This window comes from Ranitomeya variabilis, chromosome 8 (genome assembly GCF_051348905.1).
Source record: "Ranitomeya variabilis isolate aRanVar5 chromosome 8, aRanVar5.hap1, whole genome shotgun sequence".
NCBI lineage: Eukaryota > Metazoa > Chordata > Amphibia > Anura > Dendrobatidae > Ranitomeya > Ranitomeya variabilis.
The window spans coordinates 172913250-172939012 of record NC_135239.1 but is presented as its reverse complement, the minus strand read 5'-3'; the positions used below and the strand labels follow the sequence as shown (position 1 = coordinate 172939012).

General features: G+C 42.9%; 1 protein-coding gene across 6 annotated transcripts in view; it reads right to left on the bottom strand.

Moving 5' to 3' along the window:
• Positions 1–25763, bottom strand: part of CHL1 (cell adhesion molecule L1 like) — a 133263-nt gene that overhangs the window by 27681 nt on the left and 79819 nt on the right. For all 6 annotated transcript variants that reach the window (XM_077278069.1, XM_077278075.1, XM_077278070.1 and 3 more), the window contains 9 exons: positions 24838–25022; positions 20541–20672; positions 7229–7372; positions 6087–6198; positions 5019–5185; positions 4780–4936; positions 2993–3117; positions 2255–2356; positions 352–549 (listed from right to left, as the gene is read on the bottom strand). In XM_077278069.1, coding sequence (XP_077134184.1) covers positions 352–549; positions 2255–2356; positions 2993–3117; positions 4780–4936; positions 5019–5185; positions 6087–6198; positions 7229–7372; positions 20541–20672; positions 24838–25022 — 1322 coding nt within the window. The remainder of the gene's footprint in view (positions 1–351; positions 550–2254; positions 2357–2992; positions 3118–4779; positions 4937–5018; positions 5186–6086; positions 6199–7228; positions 7373–20540; positions 20673–24837; positions 25023–25763) is intronic.

Sequence of the window (25763 nt, the reverse complement as noted above, 5' to 3'; positions counted from 1 at the left end):
ATAGAATTAAAAATCACTCTCTTCTTAAGGTTTTTAATGGGAGGTAAAATGCAGAGTTGTTTATTTTTCCACCGTTTTCCAATTATACCCATTTAAGAAGACAAAAATAACCCTTTAATGTTGACTTGTGTAAAATGTTAACCAAAGCTGGACTTTCAGATAATGTATGGGTCACAGAGGCCTGTATATACCAACTATAGTCAAGAACACAATTCAGTTGTGTATTGTTGACTTGTACAACCTGTGATTGCTATGTAGTTCTGTAATCTCCGAAATGTAATGCAGCAGTATGACAATCATTACATGATCGAGGTTACATCAATTGCTAAATATATTTATCCATAAGGTTACCTGCCGGCGGCGTGCCATAACTTTTCGAGACGAGACTTAAAGGACTGTTTCCTATTCCGTTCACAGCAAAGACTCGGAATTGATAGTTAAAGTTTGGGGTCAGCGGCACATGGACTGTGGTGACATTTCCAGGAACTTTTCCTACATCTTCCCATTGTCCTGTCTCGTCTTTGCTTTTCATTGACTGGATGATAAAATCTAGAAAGATATCAATATTTTAGAAAACATGAAAATGCAATAGTGGTGTACAGATTTTTTTTCTACTCTTTGATATCTCTGTATCTAGGTGGCTCTACTACTTTACAAGTCTGCCATCTTTGGGAAATCTTTGACTCTGTTTCCTACTTTATTCCCTACTTCTACCTACCTCTAAGTCCTGAAACTTTCACATACAGTCATGGCTGAAATTGTTGGCGCCCTTGAAATTGTTCCAGAAAATTAAGTATTTGTCCCAGAAAATTGCAACAGGTTTATTTATTTTGTGTATATTGGAACAACACAAAAAAACTGAGGAAAAAAAGTCAAATTGGACATAATTTCAAACAAAACTCGAAAAATGGGCTAGACAAAATTGTTGTGACCCTCAACTTATTATTTGGTTGCACACCCTTTGGAATAAATAACTGCAATCAATTGCTTCCTGTAACTATCAACAAGCTTCTTACACCTCCGAACTGGAATGTTGGACCACTCTTCCTTTGCAGACTTCTCCCAGTCTCTCATATTTGAAGGCGACTTCTCCAAACAGTAATTTTAAGATCTCTCCACAGGTGTTCTATTTGATTTTGACCTGGACTCATTGCTGCCACTTCAGAACTCTACAGTGCTTTGTTTCCATCCATTTCTGGGTGCTTCTGGAAGTATATCCGGGGTCATTGTCCTGCTGGAATACCCATGACCTAAGACCCAAACCCAGCTTTCTGACACTGGGTAGTACATTGTGACCCAAATTCCTTTGGTAATCTTCAGATTTCATGATGCCTTGCACATAGTTAAGGCACCCAGTGCCAGCGGAAGCAAAGCAACTCCAAAACATCTTTGAACCGCCACCATATTTGACTGTAGGTACTGTGTTGTTTTCTTTGTAGGCCTCATTCTGTTTTTGGTAAACAGTAGAAGGATGTGCTTTAGCAAAAAGCTCTATCTTGGTCTCATCTGTCCACAATACACGTTCCCAGATGGATTTTGGCTTACTCACCTACTTTTGGCAATGTGCAGTATAGCTTTTTTATGTCTCTGTCAGCAGTGGGGTTCTCCTGGGTCTCCTGCCATAGCTGACACTGTTGCACCCTAAGCCTGCAGGACAGCATGAATTTCTTTGGAACTTGATTGGAGCTGCTTATCCACCATTCGGACTATCCTGCGTTGAAGCCTTTCATCAATTTCTCTTTGGTCCACGTCCAGGAAGATTAGCTACAGTGCCATGGGTTGTAAACTTCTTAATTATGTTGCGCACCGTGCACAACGGAACATCAAGATCTCTGGAGATGGACTTTTAACCTTGAGATTGTTTCAGATATTTTTCAAGAATTTTGGACCTTAATTTCTCAGACAGTTCTCTTCTTCTCATTCTGTTCTCCATGTTTAATGTGACACACAAAAACACAATGCAAAGATTGATTTCAGGTGTGAATTTCAAGGGTGCCAACACTTTTGGCCATGACTATATGTGACATTTTCAAAATATACTGCATCCTCACTTAAAAAACTGCCTGTATGAAGCCACAATAACTCTCATCACCCGCTGCTGGACTCTTCCTTGTCACTCATGTTTTGGTCAGTGCCATGGGCATTGCCTGAGCGGCACTGTGCAAGCCTAAGCACCCGTCCATTCACACTTGGGGATAAGTTGGTGCCTTATGAATAAAACAATATGACAATAATAATAATAATAATAACATACCAGAAATGGGACTGTTGTGACTGTCACCTGGCGTCCAGGACAGTGTAACGCTACGGTCCTGCTTTTCTAAAAGCTGCACATTTTCAGGCGGCATTGGAACATCTATGGATAAAGAAATTATTTATGAAATATGAACAATATGGACTACCTACTTATCATCTCTAAATTAAAGTTTTTAGTACTTATCAAATACTATTACCAAATTGTTAACCTCCCTTGTGCTGCCATATTGTCCTTTTAAGAGGCTCCAAATTTATTTTAGCAGCAAAACTTATGTGCACATGGAGGTACAATGTGGGCTCGTGGTAAGCTATAGGCAACGTATTACTTATTCAGACAATGTATCCATAATACAGCTGAGCACATGCTTGGTTTGAACAGTCATTTCAAGCTAACAGACCTCCAAACAAAACAGATATCCAAAAATGTTTTGCTAACAGACAAATAGTGGAGAAATGGGAACTGAACTGCTCGGCCACGCCAAGAGTGTACCTAGTGAATGTGCTCTGTTTGAACAGTCATTTTGCTCTAATGGACTCCCTTTAAATGGATATTCTGATCTCAGACATTAATAGTATATCCACATGATAATTCATAAATGTAGATGTGGTGCCCAGAGGTGAGATCGAGGCCTGGTGACGCAGGGAATTGAGAGGTGGCAGCGTGGCGTGCTTCACTCACTTCTATGGGAGTTCTGACAGTCACACGCTACATTTTGGATCTGGATACTGATATTACCTCGCACGGTCAGATGACTCTCAGCTTCCACAGAGTCCAGCCAAGTATTGCCAATGCACCTATAGGTTCCTCCATCTTCCCAGCTTACATCATTTATAGACAAAGTATTCGATTTCACTTGTATTCTGTATTAAAGAAATAACACAAGCTGTAAAGTAACTGAAAACCAAGAGAAAATCTCCAAATTCACCAAAGCCAATAATTATAGTGCTACAAAATGCATATATTGGAAGCAACAAGACGGCCGCCAGCTCTGTAATGAGCAAGGTTAAAGAAGTTATCACCTACTTGGACATGGGGTCTAAGGGGTATCGTTTCTCCTTATGGAGAGTGACATACCATCTCTGGCTTGTCAAGGTAAGGAGGCTTATTTGCCGTACAATGCTCCTCTGGGAATTTAAATATGCAAATTGCCTCTTCTGAGAAAATTGAGATACTGATTTGGCTTTTATCCTAAGTCATATTGCACGACTCGTTAAAGGGTTGATTGTGACTTGTAGGATCGCTACTTCCAATAGGTGGCGCTGTAGAGTTTAAGTCCTCTTTTTCTCAGAAGAGGCAATTTGCACCTACTTGGACTACTTCTTCTCATACCACTTGCTTGCCACCCATAAAATAATAAAGCTTATACTCCCCTCCTGTGCTGGCGCCGTTCCCGTGGTGTCAGCAGTTGTCTCCCCATGGCCCCATGTGGTGTTGTGACACGTGAGGCTGGCGTCACTGTGTCCGCCTTCGGACAAGAAGAAGTCCAAGATCAGCTGAAGTCCGGACCTCCTCTTCATGATCGATTTGTCCAAAGGCAGAGACAGTGACGCCAACTCTGATTAGGTGCCAGCGTCACGTGTCAAAACACCGTATCACAACCTCAGGGAGAGTGAGTGCCGACATCAAGGAAATAGCTCTGGCACGGGAGGGAGTATAGGCTTTATTATTTTATGGAGGCCAAACATTTTGATCAAGAAGGGGTTGTCCTAGTAGTAGACATTCCCTAAAAGGAACCTGACAGCTGATACAAGCTAAACCATCCATGGGCAGCATGTATCAGACTCTGGTTCTATGATCTCAGCAAGGTATATTTGACTCTGAAACACTACAGCATTTTATAGGAAAGCACACTTTAAAAGCCGCCGGGGACTAAGCCGCAAAAGAGGCTGGTCAGACAGTTGGGTCCCCGGTGGCTTTTCCCCGCCTGCTGTCGGTGACTGACACGTCTTTCCCTGTGTGTGTCTAGGGAGAGACCTGTCACTCAAGGAGAGTGGGCATGTAGAAGCCACTAGGGTCCTGCCACCTGCCCGACTAGTCTTCCGTGCTGCTTTGTCCCTGGTGGCCTATAAAATATATTTTTCTCTGAAATGTTGCAGTGTTTCGCAGTGTGAAACATACCTGGCTGAAATCATGCAGCTATTGTCAGATACTTGCTGCTCGTGAATCGGGCAGCATATATTAGCTGTCAAGTTCCCTCTAACATCATATTTTTGCAGAGGACTTGACACTTCATATATAGCAATATATTTTTTTTACATTTAGCTTCCAATGATGGGACTCTGTAAAATCTTAGCATACAAATAGTCCTGTTTCTATTGGGCCATCCCTAAAAACAAGAGGGGCTTTTGAACATTTACATAAAATATGGTGTTTGTAACACGCTAGGGGACATTCCCAGGTGGAACAGCAATAGGGTGGAAAATATCCTATTAAATATCCAGATCAGATGAAACAGAACCTACGCGCTCACAATGATAAAAAAAAAAACAATTTTGAAGTTTCACCAATTAGGTTATGAATACCTTTTGTTGACTTTTCGGAGCTCCTGTCCATCTTTTAACCAGGTAATCCTCAGAGAGGAACACAGGTGGGGATCACACTGAACGCGACACGTCAATGTTATAGAGTGCCATCTCCTAATCCATGGATTCTCAGGGAACACGTAACCCTTTGTAGGCTCTAATCCAGAAACATGTAGATTAGATTACTGCATCATTGAAGCAAAGCACTGTGTAATTTTCCAGTAGTGAATGTGCCATACCTCGAAGTAAAAGGTTTCCTTGAAGTGAAGTCCTTCCTTTAGTGTTCGACACCTCACATGTGTATGAGCCAGCGTCCTCTGCTTTTAGATCCCGAATATGAAGGGTACCATTAGTGTCTATTATGTACCGACCACTTCTTGGTTGGACTATTCTCTTGCCATGATACCTAATAGAAATACACTTTATTAAGTGGAGATGTCTAAAAGTGATCTTTACTCATTCATAATATCTCAAAATATACAATATGATTTCCATGGTTCAATTGCAAAAATATATGGTATGATTATATTTCTGCCGAGTCTCAAACATCAACAGCCAAAATTCCTGCTTATCTGCTCAGTAGTTAGCACTGTACGATGGCTCAGTGGTTAGCACTGCAGTGCGCTGGGCTCCTGGGGTTAAACGCCATCAAAGTCACCACCTGCAAGGAGTTTGCATGTTCTCCCCATGTTTGTGTTGGTTTCCTCCAGGTTCCAAAGACATAATGATAGGGAATCTAGATTGTGAGCCCCCAATGGGGACAGGGATGATGATGTCTGTACAGCGCTGTGGAATTAATGGCCCTAGATAAGTGGGTAAAATATTAAATCTTGCTTAGAGTGTTAGGATCCCCTATACATATAAGATAAAAGTAGGGTAAACGCACTAATTTTGGTGGGATTGGCCAACATCTAATGTATATGGGGGCTCCCGATTCCTCGCTGACGGATTATGTTCGGCACACAGATAAGTCTCTGAAAGAGGAGTCCGGCAGCAACGTTCTCATAGAGAACACAGGAGGGCTCTGCCCACCGTTCCTGTGCATGCAGGAGTCGGGACAGACCTAATGTGTATGGCCAAGATAAATGTCTCCGCTTCCAGGACCCCCTAGAAAATATTATGCCTACTCTACAGACTAGGGATAAATTTAATACACCGCACACTCTAGGGGTATATTTTGTGATAAACTCAAAATCTACAGTCTATCAGTCCAGTATTTTATCCATATCAAACAGGCGACCTACTTTTCATATTATACATTATGTTGCATCAAGTACCACAATAGACTAAAGGAAAAACTCATTTACCAGGTCACATCAGCCACAGGAAAGGCAAAACTACTGCACAGTAATGAGACATTCTGCCCCCACACTGCTGTGTATGTCTTGTTCTCTTGGGTGAATAGCAATGGTACAATATCTATAGGAGGACAAAAAATAGCCAACATCAAAATATATAAAATAATAATAACAATGAATGCGTAAAAAACAAAATGTAATTTTTCACTATATGTATATATATATATATATATATATATATATATATATATATATATATATATATATATATATATATATATGTTAATAATAATAATAATAATAATAATAACAAGAAAAATAATATGCTAATAATAATGACAATATGATAATATTGCTTATAATAATGATAATATTGCTAATGATATTGCTAATAACAATGCTAATAATAATATTACTAATATTGCTAATAATAATGTGGCCAATAATAATAATAAATCATAAATGTTGCTAGTTATTGCTATAAGAGGTGTTCATATATATATATATATATATATATATATATATATATATATATATATATATATATATATATATATATGTGTGTGTGTGTGTGTGTTTCTGCCTTTTTATTCACACAAAGATGCCCTGTAGAGGAGTTGAGGGCCACACCCCCTTGGCTAACAAAACTATATTTATACTAGGGAAGAGGGGGTCATATCTCAGAAACAGCGAGGCAGAGGAACAAGAAAACAATGTCAGATTCAGGAAAACAGTGGTATTTAGACCAGATAAAACAAAGACATTTTCAAGACAAGTGACCGGTGCTTTTAAAGGCATATGGGGTTCCCACACTCTGTAAGCCAGAGGGGAGCTTCATTACATATAGAGCCCATAAATCTATTATAGGGTCTTCTAAAATCATTTCATTTGCTGCCATGTAATACCACATTTGCCCAGCAGTGGTCACTGTAGGGCAAATGTGTGGACACCCAGAGGTTATCCAGATATCAGCTTAGTGCCAAGTAATGACGTTAGGCCATCAATCATTTTGGATTGTAGCAGGCGGCAAGACTGTCTGACGAATGTATATGAAGGTCTCAGCGTTAATTACCAAATTGGTGGTTTGAGTGTGATTTTGTAGTTATTTGTATATGGCATCTTCAGGCCAGCAATCGTCGAGGACGACATACCTAGAACATCAATGTTGGCGGTGGTGAGGATGGTCCCATGCTTGTTTGATGCTTCGCATTGGTACACTGCACTGTCCGATAGCTCGAGAGAGTGAATGAATATGACGCCTCCTCTCATGTTATGATTTTGTGGGAGTGTTTCTCCTTTATGTGAAAAAAAAAACAATAAAAAATAAAAAAAATTGAATCATAATGACTCATTGAAAAGATCTGAAAGTTCTGTGGAGACCACACAAAGAAAACAGTACAGAACAAGGCGACCCTGAAGGGGTAATCATTTCTTACATTAATAAGACCAGAAAGTCTCACACAAAATTACTATTTTCCATTGACTGATTATAGGCTGCGGAAAATGGACGTCTGTATTATGCTAAGAGCAGGAAGTTCTCTAGCCCTAATTATTATAGAATGCCTCCTCCATGTATGAGTATTCTGAAGAGCCGACTGTAATATTATAAAAGAAAGTTACTACTTGTTAACACAGTTTAAACTGTTTCATGTTAAAGGGAGTTGTCAGCAGGTTTTGGTATACAATCTGAGGACAGCATGAAGTAGGGGCTGAGACACTGACTTTAGGAATGTGTCACCTTTTGGGCTGTGTGCTGTTGTTTCCATACAATGAATGTTTTATCACCAGGAGATTATAACTACAGCTCTGTTCTGACCACACCCCCTCCTCTGATAGGCAGCTCACTGTCAATAGACAGCGTACACAGAGAGCCTGGTGTGGGCGGAGTTAGCTTCCTGAGCTCTGCTACATGCTACATCTAAAAAATCTGATTGTATCAGAACTGCTGCACCCAGTAAGCTAAGTGACACATCACTGGAACCAGGGTCTCTGTTCCTACATTTTGCTGCTTTCAAATGAGGCCGCAAAAATATGGTGACAGATTCCCTTTAAAGGACAGCTCCTTTCCATATGACCAGGACTGTTCTTATCGGGACGATGTGCCCCTTTTTTGGCAACCCCTATTGACGTATGATAGAGATGAGCAATTTGATTTATGATGTCCTACTCCAGCATCCAGTCTGATCCATGCCAGCCAGTATTCACATTTGCACCCAGATTCTTCAGCTTGACATTCCGGGTGCCTATGACACTTACTTGGCCTCATGATATACTGTGATCTCATGATATCGTGGGGCATAAGGTGTCCAGGATTTTGTCAGTGCAGAAGTGATGACCGGCTGTTACCGAAAAATTGCCCTGGATTCCAGACATGGACAACACAATTTGTATGGACCCAATAAGCCCCATATATTGGACACATAGGCTGAGGATGAAAGAGCTTTAATTTGCGAAAGGGCCATCAAGACACATCCTTTTTAGAAGAGTTCTGACCCCACTGCTAAAACCACTAGATATGTGACACCTAACAATACTTATAAGGTACCTATGGTTTTTCAAACTTTGGACATGTGAGAAGTTTTGATGGGTGTGAGTCAATATGAAGGGCCAACATTTCACACTTAAGCTCTCTGCCCTTTTTGCTTTCATTGACTTTGTCAGTTCACTCCACTCAAATGTTCTCTAATTACTCTTTAATGATGGCTAGAGTTGAGCGACTTTCATTTTTTTAAGATCGAGTCGGGTTTTGTGAAACCCGATTTTGTCCAGAGTCGAGTCGAGTGCAGTCGGCCGATTATCGCTAAAAGTCGGGGATCGACCGAAACACGAAACCCAATGCAAGTCAATGGGGAAGCATAGTCGGCAGTGAGTGGAGGCCAGGAAAACACCTACAGTGCCCATTTTAATGCCAAAAACATCCATTCTTGTTTCTGAAGCTTGTCAATCTTAATTAACTTTATAATAATAGTTGGGCATAGGGAATTGGGGGTCATTTGGCAAAAGTTGTGGGGGGAGTAGGGCTGGCTCAAGTTTTTCGTGGGCCCAGGAAATGCGGGCTACGTCACGGCGGTGTTGCAGGGAAAGGTAAGTATTTCAACGTTGCAAGTGCTGTGATCCTGAGCAAGCAGGGGGGGCCCACTCGTTCGCATTGGCACTGGCACAGGGCCCCTCAAAGTACGGCGGTGTGTTTGCATGGCGGGGGCGCCTCCCACCAGCAGCGACACTTTTGCGTACTCTGAGGGGCCCTGTGCCAGTGACGTCGCCAACGAGTATGCCCCCCCACCTGATGAAGGAACCTGCACTTTCATCTGCACCTTCCTCTCTGTCCCTGTGTAAGGTGGTATAACATGCGGGAAGGGGAACCTTACTTTCAGCAGGGTCAGATTCTGGCTGTGTAGAGTATAAGGGGAATGTAGTGGTCTAGGTCAATGTACCAGCAGACTCATCTAGCAGTGGCTGGGCAATGGGCAGGATGAGGAGGAAACAGATATAGGGCCAAAGAATAAAGTAGGCTAAATGCAGTTCAAAATTGGTAACAGGACTAAACAGGCGGCATTGCTTTGTTCAGTGGAGTAGCAAACCCAAGAGCAGCAGACACTGTTTCAAGGGCCTAACCACACTAGTAGGCCAAATGCAGTTTAATATCTGATAGTATAGGGCGAAAGCCAGAATGTGGAAGCTCAGCTTTGTTCAGTTGAGGACAACACCAGGCAGGGGCAGACATTCACCTTTAGTAGGCCGGAACAGCCAATTGCATTTTTAAAAATGGTAATTTGGAACTGAAGGTTGAAGCTCAGCTTTATTCAGTTGAGGACAACACCAGGCAGGGGCAGACAGACACCTTTAGTAGGCCGGAACAGCCAATTGCATTTTTAAAAATGGTAATTTGGAACAGAAGGTTGAAGCACAGCTTTGTTCAGTTGAGGACAACACCAGGCAGGGGCAGACATTCACCTTTAGTAGGCCGGAACAGCCAATTTTTTTTTAAAAACAGCAGTTAGTAAGAGGCAGAAGGTAGAAGCTCAGCTTTATTCAGTTGAGGACAACACCAGGCAGGGGCAGACCCCTTTAGTAGGCCGGAACAGCCAATTGCATTTTTAAAAATGGTAATTTGGAACTGAAGGTTTAAGGTCAGCTTTATTCAGTTGAGGACAACACCAGGCAGGGGCAGACAGACACCTTTAGTAGGCCGGAACAGCCAATGGCATTTTTAAAAATGGTAATTTGGAACAGAAGGTAGAAGCTCAGCTTTATTCAGTTGAGGACAACACCAGGCAGGGGCAGACATTCACCTTTAGTAGGCCGGAACAGCCAATTGCATTTTTAAAAATGGTAATTTGGAACTGAAGGTTGAAGCTCAGCTTTATTCAGTTGAGGACAACACCAGGCAGGGGCAGACAGACACCTTTAGTAGGCCGGAACAGCCAATGGCATTTTTAAAAATGGTAATTTGGAACAGAAGGTAGAAGCTCAGCTTTATTCAGTTGAGGACAACACCAGGCAGGGGCAGACATTCACCTTTAGTAGGCCGGAACAGCCAATTGCATTTTTAAAAATGGTAATTTGGAACTGAAGGTTGAAGGTCACCTTTATTCAGTTGAGGACAACACCAGGCAGGGGCAGACAGACACCTTTAGTAGGCCGGAACAGCCAATGGCATTTTTAAAAATGGTAATTTGGAACAGAAGGTAGAAGCTCAGCTTTATTCAGTTGAGGACAACACCAGGCAGGGGCAGACATTCACCTTTAGTAGGCCGGAACAGCCAATTGCATTTTTAAAAATGGTAATTTGGAACTGAAGGTTGAAGCTCAGCTTTATTCAGTTGAGGACAACACCAGGCAGGGGCAGACAGACACCTTTAGTAGGCCGGAACAGCCAATGGCATTTTTAAAAATGGTAATTTGGAACAGAAGGTTGAAGCACAGCTTTATTCAGTTGCAGCTTCTTGGCAATAATATAAAGAAGACGCGACAGGACAACACTCGGTGGATGCCATATCTGTGTTTTCAATGGAAAAAAACCTTTCAGTTAACTACTTGCAGGAGAAAGTTTTTGTAGCTGGTGGACAATTTTTTTTTTTAAAAAGCAGTTAATAAGAGGCAGAAGGTAGAAGCTCAGCTTTATTCAGTTGCAGCTTCTTGGCAATAATATAAAGAAGACGCGACAGGACAACACTCGGTGGATGCCATATCTGTGTTTTCAATGGAAAAAAACCTTTCAGTTAACTACTTGCAGGAGAAAGTTTTTGTAGCTGGTGGACAATTTTTTTAAAAAAAAGCAGTTAATAAGAGGCAGAAGGTAGAAGCTCAGCTTTATTCAGTTGCAGCTTCTTGGCAATAATATAAAGAAGACGCGACAGGACAACACTCGGTGGATGCCATATCTGTGTTTTCAATGGAAAAAAACCTTTCAGTTAACTACTTGCAGGAGAAAGTTTTTGTAGCTGGTGGCCAATTTTTGTACTGTACCAGTTTTTTGTTGTATGTGTTTTTGTTTTTAATGTTAAAATGTCTGCATTTGATATCTCTCCAGTATTTTCTTTTTTATAAGCAAAATACTGCAGTTTTACATCGGTTACATGGATACACGGGCAGGCAGCTTGGTGGTGAGTGGAGGAGTATTTAAAGTAGGGACCGCAGACAGGCTATCAAAGGCCTAAAATAACAAACAATAGGCTCATGGCAGTTTTACATCGGTTACATGGATACACGGGCAGGCAGCTTGGTGGTCAGTGGAGGAGTATTTAAAGTAGGGACCGCAGACAGGCTATCAAAGGCCTAAAATAACAAACAATAGGCTCATGGCTGTTTTACATCGGTTACATGGATACACGGGCAGGCAGCTTGGTGGTCAGTGGAGGAGTATTTAAAGTAGGGACCGCAGACAGGCTATCAAAGGCCTAAAATAACAAACAATAGGCTCATGGCAGTTTTACATCGGTTACATGGATACACGGGCAGGCAGCTTGGTGGTCAGTGGAGGAGTATTTAAAGTAGGGACCGCAGACAGGCTATCAAAGGCCTAAAATAACAAACAATAGGCTCATGGCTGTTTTACATCGGTTACATGGATACACGGGCAGGCAGCTTGGTGGTCAGTGGAGGAGTATTGCAAGGAGTGTCTGTCCCAGTACTCCCAAAATATAAATAGATGTTAATGTCTCGCAAAACAACCAAAAAAAAAAAAAAGGTGGCATACTTAGGTACAGGGGTGGGCTCATCTGCTGAGTTTCTGACATAGTAATTTGGCAGTAACTATTTAATGGTGCCAATATAGGACACAGACACAGACTACTTTAAGTTGCATCATAGATGTCTACAAATTTGTATTGTCAGTGCCAGACATTGAATGATGTCAGCGAATAGACTAAAGATTGGTGGAGCTGTGCGACATAATTTTGCACGTGGTAGAGCACAGTTTGAGCTGGGGGAGGGGGGAACTCTCTTGAGGCCGGCGGGACCGCCCCAGGGCCCCTCATGTTACAACGGTGTGTCTGACGTTGGGTGCGCACCACCACCGCCAGAGACACTACATTGTACTATGAGGGACCCAGTAGCAATGCCGTCAACCAAAAGCGAGCACACCCACCTCTTCAGACAAACAGCAGTCTCACGGGTGCTTGCGCCAAGTCGCGATACCACGGCCCCGTGTGGGGAGTTTGGCCATTTAGGGAGGTGTAAACATGTCGTATGCTGGACAATCAGCTGCAGCAAATTAGACATTAGAAAAGTAATTCACAAGCAAGAGCTTTTCATAGGAAAGCTAGGTGTCGGCCGGGCAAGGTGGGGCAAAAGATTTCGAAATCCAGTTGTGGTTCATTTTAATGAATGTTAGATCGTCAACATTTTGGGTAGCCAGACGAGTCCTTTTTTCGGTTAATATTGAACCTGCAGCACTGAATACTCTTTCTGATAGGACACTTGCTGCCGGGCAAGCAAGCTCCTGCAATGCATATTCTGCCAATTCTGGCCAGGTGTCTAATTTTGATGCCCAGTAATCAAATGGGAATGACGGTTGAGGGAGAACATCGATAAGGGATGAAAAATAGTTAGTAACCATACTGGACAAATGTTGTCTCCTGTCACTTTCAATTGATGCAGCAGTACCTGTCCTGTCTGCGGTCATAGCAAAATCACTCCACAACCTGGTCAGAAAACCCCTCTGTCCAACGCCACTTCTGATGTGTGCACCCCTAACACTCCTAGTCTGTTGCCCCCTTGAGCTCGTGTGAGAACGATCACGTGCGCTGTGTGCTGGGAATGCCTGAAGCAAACGGTCAACAAGAGTTGATTGTTTGGTTGCTAATATTAGTTCCAAGTTCTCATGTGGCATAATATTTTGCAATTTGCCTTTATAGCGTGGATCAAGGAGGCAGGCCAACCAGTAATCGTCATCGTTCATCATTTTCGTTATGCGTGTGTCCCTTTTTAGGATACGTAAGGCATAATCCGCCATGTGGGCCAAAGTTCCAGTTGTCAAATCTCCGGTTGTGATTGGGTGAGGGGCAGTTGCAGGCAAATCTACGTCACTTGTGTCCCTCAAAAAACCAGAACCCGGCCTTGACACGCAACCAATTTCCAGTGCCCCCGGGAAAGGTTCCGCATTAAAAATATACTCATCCCCATCATCCTCCTCGTCCTCCACCTCCTCTTCGCCCGCTACCTCGTCCTGTACACTGCCCTGACCAGACAATGGCTGACTGTCATCAAGGCTTTCCTCTTCCTCTGGTGCAGACGCCTGATCCTTTATGTGCGTCAAACTTTGCATCAGCAGACGCATTAGGGGGATGCTCATGCTTATTACGGCGTTGTCTGCACTAACCAGCCGTGTGCATTCCTCAAAACACTGAAGGACTTGACACATGTCTTGTATCTTCGACCACTGCACACCTGACAACTCCATGTCTGCCATCCTACTGCCTGCCCGTGTATGTGTATCCTCCCACAAAAACATAACAGCCCGCCTCTGTTGGCACAGTCTCTGAAGCTTTTGCAGTGTTGAGTTCCACCTTGTTGCAACATCTATGATTAGGCGATGCTGGGGAAGGTTCAAAGACCGCTGATAGGTCTGCATACGGCTGGCGTGTACAGGCGAACGTCGGATATGTGAGCAAAGTCCACGCACTTTGAGGAGCAGGTCGGAGAACCCAGGATAAGTTTTCAATAAGCACTGCACCACCAGGTTTAAGGTGTGAGCCAGGCAAGGAATGTGTTTCAGTTGGGAAAGGGAGATGGCAGCCATGAAATTCCTTCCGTTATCACTAACTACCTTGCCTGCCTCAAGATCTACTGTGCCCAGCCACGACTGCGTTTCTTGTTGCAAGAACTCGGACAGAACTTCCGCGGTGTGTCTGTTGTCGCCCAAACACTTCATAGCCAATACAGCCTGCTGACGCTTGCCAGTAGCTGGCCCATAATGGGACAACTGGTGTGCAACAGTGTCATCTGCCGATGGAGTGGTTGGCCGACTGCGGTCTGTGGAAGAGCTGTAGCTTCTGCAGGAGGACGAGGAGGAGGAGGAGGAGGGGGTGCGAACGCCTACAGCCAACTGTTTCCTAGACCGTGGGCTAGGCACAACTGTCCCGAAATTGATGTCCCCTGTGGACCCTGCATCCACCACATTCACCCAGTGTGCCGTGATGGACACATAACGTCCCTGGCCATGCCTACTGGTCCATGCATCTGTAGTCAGGTGCACCTTTGTACTCACAGATTGCCTGAGTGCATGGACGATGCGCTGTTTAACATGCTGGTGCAGGGCTGGGATGGCTTTTCTGGAAAAAAAGTGTCGACTGGGTAGCTCGTATCGTGGTTCAGCGTACTCCATCAGGGCTTTGAAAGCTTCGCTTTCAACTAACCGGTAGGGCATCATCTCTAACGAGATTAGTCTAGCTATGTGGGCGTTAAAACCCTGTGTACGCGGATGCGAGGATAAGTACTTCCTTTTTCTAACCAGAGTCTCATGTAGTGTGAGCTGAACTGGAGAGATGGAGATCGTGGAACTTGCGGGTGTGCCGGTGGACATGGCAGACTGAGAGACGGTTGGAGACGGTATTGTTTCCGCCGGTGCCCTAGATGCAATATTTCCGCCTACAAAACTGGTGATTCCCTGACCCTGACTGCTTTTGGCTGGCAAAGAAACCTGCACAGATACTGCCGGTGGTGCGGAAAATGGTGGCCTTACAGTGACGGAAGGGATGTTGCGTTGATGACTAGCTTCATTGGCCGAGGGTGCTACAACCTTAAGGGACGTTTGGTAGTTAGTCCAGGCTTGAAAATGCATGGTGGTTAAGTGTCTATGCATGCAACTAGTATTGAGACTTTTCAGATTCTGACCTCTGCTTAAGCTAGTAGAACATTTTTGACAGATGACTTTGCGCTGATCAATTGGATGTTGTTTAAAAAAATGCCAGACTGCACTCTTCCTAGCATCGGATCCCTTTTCAGGGATTGCAGACTGAGCTTTAACCGGATGGCAACGCTGTGCTCCAACAGGTTTTGGCTTTGACACGCGTTTTGGGCCAGATAGGGGCCCGGCAGATGGAACCTGTTGCGATGTTGATGCCTGCTGCGGCCCCTCCTCCACCTCCGCTTCTGAACTACTGCTGCCTGCACCCTGTTCCCCCAATGGCTGCCAATCGGGGTCAACAACCGGGTCATCTATTACCTCCTCTTCGAGCTCGTGTGCAACTTCGTCTGTGTCACTGTGTCGGTCTGTGGTATAGCGTTCGTGGCGGGGCAACATAGTCTCATCAGGGTCTGATTGTGGATCTGTACCCTGAGAGGGCAATGTGGTGGTCTGAGTCAAAGGAGCAGCATAGTACTCTGGCTGTGGCTGTGCATCAGTGCACTCCATGTCAGAATCTACTTGTAATGGGCATGGCCTGTTAAGTGTTTCACTTTCTAAGCCAGGGACGGTATGTGTAAAGAGCTCCATGGAGTGACCCGTTGTGTCGCCTGCTGCATCCTTCTCTCTTGTTGTAGTTTTTGCTGAGGAGGACAAGGAAGCGACTTGTCCCTGACCGTGAACATCCACAAGCGACGCGCTGCTTTTACATTTACCAGTTTCAGAAGAGGAGGCAAAAGAGCTAGAGGCTGAGTCTGCAATGTAAGCCAAAACTTGCTGTTGCTGCTCCGGCTTTAAAAGCGTTTTTCCTACTCCCAGAAAAGAGAGCGTTCGAGGCCTTGTGTAGCCAGACGACGAAACTGGCTCCACAGCTCCAGACTTAGGTGGAATATTTTTATCCCCACGACCACCTGATGCTCCACTACCACTACCATCATTACCAGCTGACAATGAACGCCCACGGCCACGACCTCTTGCACCAGACTTCCTCATTGTTTTAAAAAATTAACCAAAGTAACTTTATTTGTTGCTGTCAAACAACTTACACGGTGAGCTATAACTTCAGTATGATTTCTATATCCCTTAACAGGTTGGTGAGACCACAAGGAAAATCAGGCACAATGTTACACACTCTGTTTTCTGTGGCACAAAATCACAGAGATGACACACACGCAGGACTGTCACTCAAGCACTAATGTCAATATTATTCTCCCACCTAATTTTTTTTTTCTCAGGGAGACTTTAGAAACCAAATAAGATAAAATGTTTTTTTCAGGGACAATTTAGAAACCAAATACTAATAAAAAAAAAAAAAATAGCCTTTCTATGGCCCACAATTAGAGAGAGAGAGGTGGCACACCCAGGAGTCAAGACTGGCACACAAGCTGAAAGGGCAATATTACTCTCCCACTGTTTTTTTATGTATTTTTTTTTTTTCAGGGAGACTTTAGAAACCAAATAATATTAAAAAAAGCAAAAAAATAAATAGGCTTTCTATGGCCCACAATTAGAGAGAGAGAGGTGGCACACCCAGGAGTCAAGACTGGCACACAAGCTGAAAGGGCAATATCACTCTCCCACTGTTTTTTTATGTATTTTTTTTTTTCAGGGAGACTTTAGAAACCAAATAATATTAAAAAAAGCAAAAAAATAAATAGGCTTTCTATGGCCCACAATTAGAGAGAGAGAGGTGGCACACCCAGGAGTCAAGACTGGCACACAAGCTGAAAGGGCAATATTACTCTCCCACTGTTTTTTTATGTACTTTTTTTTTTTTTCAGGGAGACTTTAGAAACCAAATAATATTAAACAAAGCAAAAAAATAAATAGGCTTTCTATGGCCCACAATTAGAGAGAGAGAGGTGGCACACCCAGGAGTCAAGACTGGCACACAAGCTGAAAGGGCAATATTACTCTCCCACTGTTTTTGTATGTATTTTTTTTTTCAGGGAGACTTTAGAAACCAAATAATATTAAACAAAGCAAAAAAATAAATAGGCTTTCTATGGCCCACAATTAGAGAGAGAGAGGTGGCACACCCAGGAGTCAAGACTGGCACACAAGCTGAAAGGGCAATATTACTCTCCCACTGTTTTTGTATGTATTTTTTTTTTTCAGGGAGACTTTAGAAACCAAATAATATTTAAAAAAGCAAAAAAATAAATAGGCTTTCTATGGCCCACAATTAGAGAGAGAGAGGTGGCACACCCAGGAGTCAAGACTGGCACACAAGCTGAAAGGGCAATATTACTCTCCCACTGTTTTTTTATGTATTTTTTTTTTTCAGGGAGACTTTAGAAACCAAATAATATTAAACAAAGCAAAAAAATAAATAGGCTTTCTATGGCCCACAATTAGAGAGAGAGAGGTGGCACACCCAGGAGTCAAGACTGGCACACAAGCTGAAAGGGCAATATCACTCTCCCACTGTTTTTTTATGTATTTTTTTTTTTTCAGGGAGACTTTAGAAACCAAATAATATTAAAAAAAGCAAAAAAATAAATAGGCTTTCTATGGCCCACAATTAGAGAGAGAGAGGTGGCACACCCAGGAGTCAAGACTGGCACACAAGCTGAAAGGGCAATATCACTCTCCCACTGTTTTTTTATGTATTTTTTTTTTTCAGGGAGACTTTAGAAACCAAATAATATTAAAAAAAGCAAAAAAATAAATAGGCTTTCTATGGCCCACAATTAGAGAGAGAGAGGTGGCACACCCAGGAGTCAAGACTGGCACACAAGCTGAAAGGGCAATATCACTCTCCCACTGTTTTTTTATGTATTTTTTTTTTTCAGGGAGACTTTAGAAACCAAATAATATTAAAAAAAGCAAAAAAATAAATAGGCTTTCTATGGCCCACAATTAGAGAGAGAGAGGTGGCACACCCAGGAGTCAAGACTGGCACACAAGCTGAAAGGGCAATATTACTCTCCCACTGTTTTTTTATGTACTTTTTTTTTTTTCAGGGAGACTTTAGAAACCAAATAATATTAAACAAAGCAAAAAAATAAATAGGCTTTCTATGGCCCACAATTAGAGAGAGAGAGGTGGCACACCCAGGAGTCAAGACTGGCACACAAGCTGAAAGGGCAATATTACTCTCCCACTGTTTTTGTATGTATTTTTTTTTTTTCAGGGAGACTTTAGAAACCAAATAATATTTAAAAAAGCAAAAAAATAAATAGGCTTTCTATGGCCCACAATTAGAGAGAGAGAGGTGGCACACCCAGGAGTCAAGACTGGCACACAAGCTGAAAGGGCAATATTACTCTCCCACTGTTTTTTTATGTATTTTTTTTTTCAGGGAGACTTTAGAAACCAAATAATATTAAACAAAGCAAAAAAATAAATAGGCTTTCTATGGCCCACAATTAGAGAGAGAGAGGTGGCACACCCAGGAGTCAAGACTGGCACACAAGCTGAAAGGGCAATATTACTCTCCCACTGTTTTTTTATGTATTTTTTTTTTTCAGGGAGACTTTAGAAACCAAATAATATTAAAAAAGCAAAAAAATAAATAGGCTTTCTATGGCCCACAATTAGAGAGAGAGAGGTGGCACACCCAGGAGTCAAGACTGGCACACAAGCTGAAAGGGCAATATTACTCTCCCACTGTTTTTGTATGTATTTTTTTTTTTTTTCAGGGAGACTTTAGAAACCAAATAATATTAAAAAAAGCAAAAAAATAAATAGGCTTTCTATGGCCCACAATTAGAGAGAGAGAGGTGGCACACCCAGGAGTCAAGACTGGCACACAAGCTGAAAGGGCAATATTACTCTCCCACTGTTTTTTTATGTATTTTTTTTTTTCAGGGAGACTTTAGAAACCCAATAATATTAAAAAAAACAAAAAAATAAATAGGCTTTGTATGGCCCACTGAATGAGAGATGGCACACACAGGAGTGGCACACAAGCCCTGACTGAGGCCAATATTTTTCTCCCACTGATTGATGTAGTGTTTTTGTGTTGAGGTAGATTTTAGAACACAAATCAAGGAAACAAATAAATAGGCTTTCTATGGCCCACTCAGTGAGAGATGGCACACACAGGGATGGCACTGTAGCAGAAATGCCAATCTTAATCTTCCACAAAAAAAAAAAAAAAAAAAACAGGGACTGTCCTACAATTACTATCTCCCTGCAGTAATGTAAGCCAGGTATGGCAGGCAGCAATAGGAGTGGACTGATGCACAAATTAAATAAAAAGTGTGGACAAACAAAAAAGATAGCTGTGCAGAAAGGAAGGAACAAGAGGATATGTGCTTTGAAAAAAGCAGTTGGTTTGCACAGTGGCGTATACACAGCAATACAGCTATCACGGAGCCTTCTAGGGCAGCCCAATGAGCTACAGCGCTGAGGGAAAAAAAAAAAATGTAGCTTCCAGTGTCCCTGCACACCGAAGGTGGTGTTGGACAGTGGAAATCGCTACAGCACAAGCGGTTTGGTGGTTAGTGGACCCTGCCTAACGCTATCCCTGCTTCTGACGAAGCGGCAGCAACCTCTCCCTAAGCTCAGATCAGCAGCAGTAAGATGGCGGTCGGCGGGAACGCCCCTTTATAGCCCCTGTGACGCCGCAGACAGCAAGCCAATCACTGCAATGCCCTTCTCTAAGATGGTGGGGACCAGGACCTATGTCATCACGCTGCCCACACTCTGCGTTCACCTTCATTGGCTGAGAAATGGCGCTTTTCGCGTCATTGAAACGCGACTTTGGCGCGAAAGTCGCGTACCGCATGGCCGACAAGCACAGGGGTCGGATCGGGTTTCATGAGACGCCGACTTAGCCAAAAGTCGGCGACTTTTGAAAATGAACGACCCGTTTCGCTCAACCCTAATGATGGCTCCATCATTAGAAATTTAGACCTGTCGCTCAAGAGAAATATATTGGGTTGGAGGACTGCCAATTGTCAAAAAAAACGGGACACTTCCATGGTAAATCAGGTTCTTCCTTCAGACACTTGGCATCTAATCATCGTGCCATATGTGATTATTCATTTTATCACCAGATATTGAAAATGAAATAACGCATGAAGCAAAGTACTCTGAGATCTTACAAAGGTAGCACACAATAACTACAATTACACAAGTAACTTTCAGCTCATAATTCTTGATTTTACTTTTAATAGGGATCCCATTCCTTTGCCACTGGATTTCCGGTTCAGGTGTCCCCATGGCTGAACAGTTCAGGAAAACCTCGGATCCGACTCCTTGTATAGAGCTCTTTAGCATTTTTTCCCATCTCGGAGGCTCTGAAAATAGCGAAAACAAGAAGTAAAGACAGTGAGATAACCAGAAAAGAATACATTATATGAACATGTTCTTCATTTTACAGGTACGCAAAAGGGGGAACACGAAATTAGAGGACGATGTTTAAAATAAGTAGCAATATCCTTACCGGGATTGACTGAGTTTTGACACATCATTTCAGATATCATAATAGGCTATTATTATCAATATACTTGGGGGATCTATTATTATTTTTATTATTTATTTTTAGAGTACCATTGATTCCATGTTGCTGTACATGTGAAAGAGTTGCATACAGATAGAAATTGCAATGAACAAACTAATAGTGACAGACAGGTACAGAGGGGAGAGGGTCCTGCCCTTGAATGTTTACATTCTACAGGAGAAGGAGACAGTAGGTTCGGTGGTTTCAGCAGCTCCGGTATTGGTCAGGCGGCAGCTCTGGTAGTGTTGAGGTGGCAGCAAGGTCATTACAGGCTGTAAGCTGTTCTGATGAGATGGGTTCTCAAGCTCTGCTTGAAAGTTTTGAATGTAGGGGATAATCGGACGTGTTGGGGCACAGAATTCTAAAGGATGGGGGATACTCGGGAGAAGTCTTGCAAATGTTTAGGTGAGGAACATACGAGTGTGGAGGAGGAGGTCTTGGGAGGACCTGAGATAACGTGGTGGGAGATATTGGGAGATTAGTTCAGAGATGTATAGGGGAGACAGATTATGGACAGCTTAATATGTCAGTGTTGGTAGCTTGAAGTGGATACGTTGGGAAATTTGGAGACAATGAAGGGATTTGCAGAGGGGAGAAGGGGAGGAGAAACATGGAGAGAGGTGGATTAGTCTGGCAGCAGAGTAAAAAACAGACTGGAGAGATGTGAAAGTGTTAGCAAGAAGGCCACAGAGGAGGATATTGCAGTAGTCGAGGCAGGAGATGATGAGGGCATGCACTATTATTTCAGTAGATTGAATATTAAGGTAAGAATAGATTCTGGAAATATTTTTGAGCTGGAGGTGGTGAGAGCTTGGATGTATGGTTTGAAGGAGAAGGCAGAGTCGAGGGTTACTTCGGGGCAGCCGACTTCAGGTACATTGGAAATCGTGATGTCATTTACTGCGATAGTTAGATCAGGTATGGCAGATAGGTTGGATGGAGGAAAGATTATGAGTTCAGTTTTGTCCACATTGAGCTTGAGGAATCAAGAAGAGAAGGGGGATATGGCTGATAGATGCTCTGGGACTCAGGACAGCAGAGAGGTGACGTCTAGGCCAGAGACGTATATCTGAGTGTCATCAGCGTATAGATGGTACTTGAAGTCATGGGATTTAATGAGTTGTCCCAGGCCAAAGGTATAGATGGAGAAGAGTAGGGGTCCCAAGACAGAGTCTTGAGGGACTCCGTCAGAGAGAGGATGGGATGAAGACGTAGTGTGGGAGTGGGTGTGCTAAATGTGCGGTTAGAAAGGTAATAGAAGATCCAGGAGAGGGCAAAGTCTGTAATACCGAGGGAAGAAAGGATCTGTAGTAGGAAAGAGTGCTCGACTTTTTCGAAGGCAGAGGACAGACCTAGAAGAAGGTGTATAGAGAAATGTCTGTGAGCTTTGACAGTAAGTCATTGGTAATTTTGGTTAGGGCAGTTTCGGCAGAATGGTGGGCGAGGAAGCTGGATTGACAATTGTCAAAGAGTAGGTTAGATGAGTGGTGGGAGGAAAGTACAGTGTGGACATGCTTTTCTAAGAGTCTGGATGTCAACAGGACAAGTGATGTGGGCTCATAGCTGGATGCAGAGGTTAGGTCGAGGGGAGGCTTCTTCAGGATAGTTTAATTGTGGCATCTTTGAAAGCAGAAGGTAAGGTACCAATAGTTAATGATAAGTTGAACAGATGGGTTATGGCTAGGATAAGTGTGGAGGTGAGGTTGGGGAGGAGTTGGGATGAGATGGAGTCAAGTTCAGAGGTGGAGAGGTGTGATTTGGAGAGGAGATAAGTAAGCTCTCCTTCAGTGATAGTCAGGAGGAAGGTTAGTGGGGGAGGGAAGTGGTCTGGTATACATAGGAGTTGTGGTGGTTGAGCAGTAAAGACTTGCCTGATTTGGTCGATCTTGTTGTTCAAGTGTACAGCAAAGTCTTCGGCAGAGATGAGAGAGGTCAGAGTGGGCAGTGGTGGGCTGAGGAGGGATTTAAAAAAGTGTTTAATAACTGCTTGGGGTTGAAAGATAAAGAGGATTCAAGAGTTGTGAAGTTTAGCAGAGGCGAGGGCCGACTTAAAAGTGATAGTTGCTTTTTTGAATGTGGTGAAGTCTTGCTGTGAATGTGTTTTCTTCCCGCACCGCTTTGCAACCCTGGACACTTGCAGAAGCTTTTTAGAGAGGTTGCTGTTTATTAATTCATTGCTCTCTGCCATGCATGAGAGGGGCGACTGAGTCAGTAGCTGATGTGAGTGTAGCATTGTAGAAAACAGTGCCACGGTCTGTGTAACGTGGAGTGAAGATATGGAGGACAGCGGTAGAGTAGAGTTTGAGAGTGTGTCAGTGTCTAGGTGTGTGACGTTTCTAAGGGTGTGACCTAGATGCTTGACTTGGGGGCAGGTGAAGAGGACAGGGAAGAGAATATAAGTAGATGGTGGTAAGATTGGGTGAGAGGTGATGTAGTAAGGTTAGATAGGGGGCACAGGCAGGGGAAGATAAGGTCTAATGTATGTATGTCTGTGTGGGTGGCTATAGAGAACAACTGAGTGAAGTAAAAAAATGAAGCAAGTGACAGGACTTTAGAGTCTGCCAACTGGCCTGTGTTGATGGGAATGTTGAAGTCACCCATGATGATGGTTGGAATGTCAGCAGAGAGAAAGCGTAGAAGCCAGGTGGAGAATTGGTCAATAAAGATAGTGGCTGGGCCCAAGGGTCAGTATATGACCACCACTTGGATGTTGGAGGGAGAGTAGATACAGGCAGAATGCACTTCAAAAGATGGGAGGGTAGAAGGGGAATTGGGTAGAAGGTGCAGGTCTTAGAAAGGAGAAGACCCACTCCTCCACCATGTCCATTGCCAGGGTGAGGAGTGTGGGTGAAGTGAAGGCCGCATTAGCACAGGGCAGCAGGGGAGGCCATGCCACAGGGTGTCAGCCATGTTTTGGTGAGGCCCAGGAAGGATAGATTGCGAGAGGTGAAGAGGTCATGAATGACATGGAGCTTATTGCAGATGGAACGGGTGTTCCAAAGTGCTCCAGATAGAGGGAGTGATGGAGTGGGGGTCAAGGGAAAGGTTTTTATATTTGAGAAATTGCAGTAGTTTCTAGCGGGTGTGCAGTCTGTCTATCTGTCTATCTATCTACAAATTTATTTCGCTCAGATCTAGTCTCAAAGTTAACAATATAAAGACATAGATGCCCATTTATCCTATATATTGCATTATTGTTACTTTGTATTCTGAGATAAATCCCAATATATGCAATAAATCTCAATAAATAATAAGCAAGCTTCCTCATGCTTTTTTCTTAATCCCACACACTTGAATTTAGAGCCATGCATTGCGTTCAACCTTCTATTGGTTCTCCAACCTGTGTCTACGTATGGCAAGTGCCGGTTGCCTCGTCAGACGGAACAGCAAATAAGGAACCCTTTTTTACTACTAAGGCGAGATCTTATATGTGGGACTGCCCACTTGATTGACATTTTTGGCATAATTTAAATACCTTGGCTAAGGAAAGCCTGTTAAATAACCAATACATTTTTTTCTGAAAGAGGCTCCGTGCTATGTGGGGCATTTCAGAGCAACAAAGATTTGGAAAATATGTTAGTGAAGAAACAGCACAATAAGATGAATACAAAATGGACTGGAGCAAACCTTCAAAGGGTTAACTCTAAAGTTCAAAAACAGCCACAAACACCAAAGACAAAAGCAGAGCTCCAAAAAATCCAATGTAAGGATGGTTTATTACTTCCAGATCTTCTATAGCGATATTTTCAATTTCAGGTAATGGATGGCATGAATGGCCATTGATTTGTCTTACTTGCCTTGCATTCTTCGTTTTTCTATTAAACACTGTAGCTTCCCCATAGACAAAGTTAATTTGGTGGATGTGGGAGGGTTCCTGCAGTAATTCCCACTTCAAACTTACAATCGTATTTAGCAAATTTGATAATTTGATAATTTCAAAATTGTTAAAAAATAGTTAATACCTTCAACAAGAACATGGAACATTCGCTGATCAGAACCCATCTCATTTTCTGCTTCGCAAGTATATACTCCTTCATCATCTTTAGTAATGTCTTTGATCTTCAATTGTGTCCCATGGCCCTCTACTATGACACGGTGCTTTATTGATTCCTCGCCATCTTTTTGCCATTTATTTGTAGGGGTGGGCCTAAAGATCACCAATTCATTAGTACATACATACAAAAGACAGTGCAGCTTTTAATCTACTCTGGAAGAATACAAAGTGAATCCATACCATGTATATTGACCGTAGCCGGTATGTGTGACTGGGAATCAGATGTACTACATAAATAATGGATAAAAATTTACAGTTACTTAAAGTGAACCTGTCAGCAAGATTTTTCTAAGTAAACTACAGGCATTGTCAGATTGACAGTGTTACACTGATAACAATGATATATGGGGTGAAGAAATCCATCTTGTGGTTCTTGTGTAATCAGTGTTAGAAGTTTTCCCATCTTGTGGTTCTTGTGTAATCAGTGTTAGAAGTTTTCAGTTAATGATATGCCCGTGCTCCGGGGCGCACTGTAGGTAGAGTCTTATCTTCCTGCTCTATTCTGGTCTAAGCCAGAGAAACCAAGAAAAAACCTGCCCACAGGTCGCCCCTAAAAAATGTCTGTCTCTATGGTGAAGAACATGCTTGTGCTTCAGGGTGGCCTGTGGGCAGGTTTTTTCTTGGTTTCTCTGGCTTAGAATAGGAAGATAAGACTCTGCCTACAGTCCTGCCCCGGAGCATGGGCATATCATTAACTTAAAACTTCTAACACTGATTACACAAGAACCACAAGAAGGATTTCTTCACCCCAGGTATAATTGTAATCAGTTTAACACTGCCAACCTGACAATGTCTGTAGTTTGCTTATCAAAATCCTACTGACAGGTTCGCTTT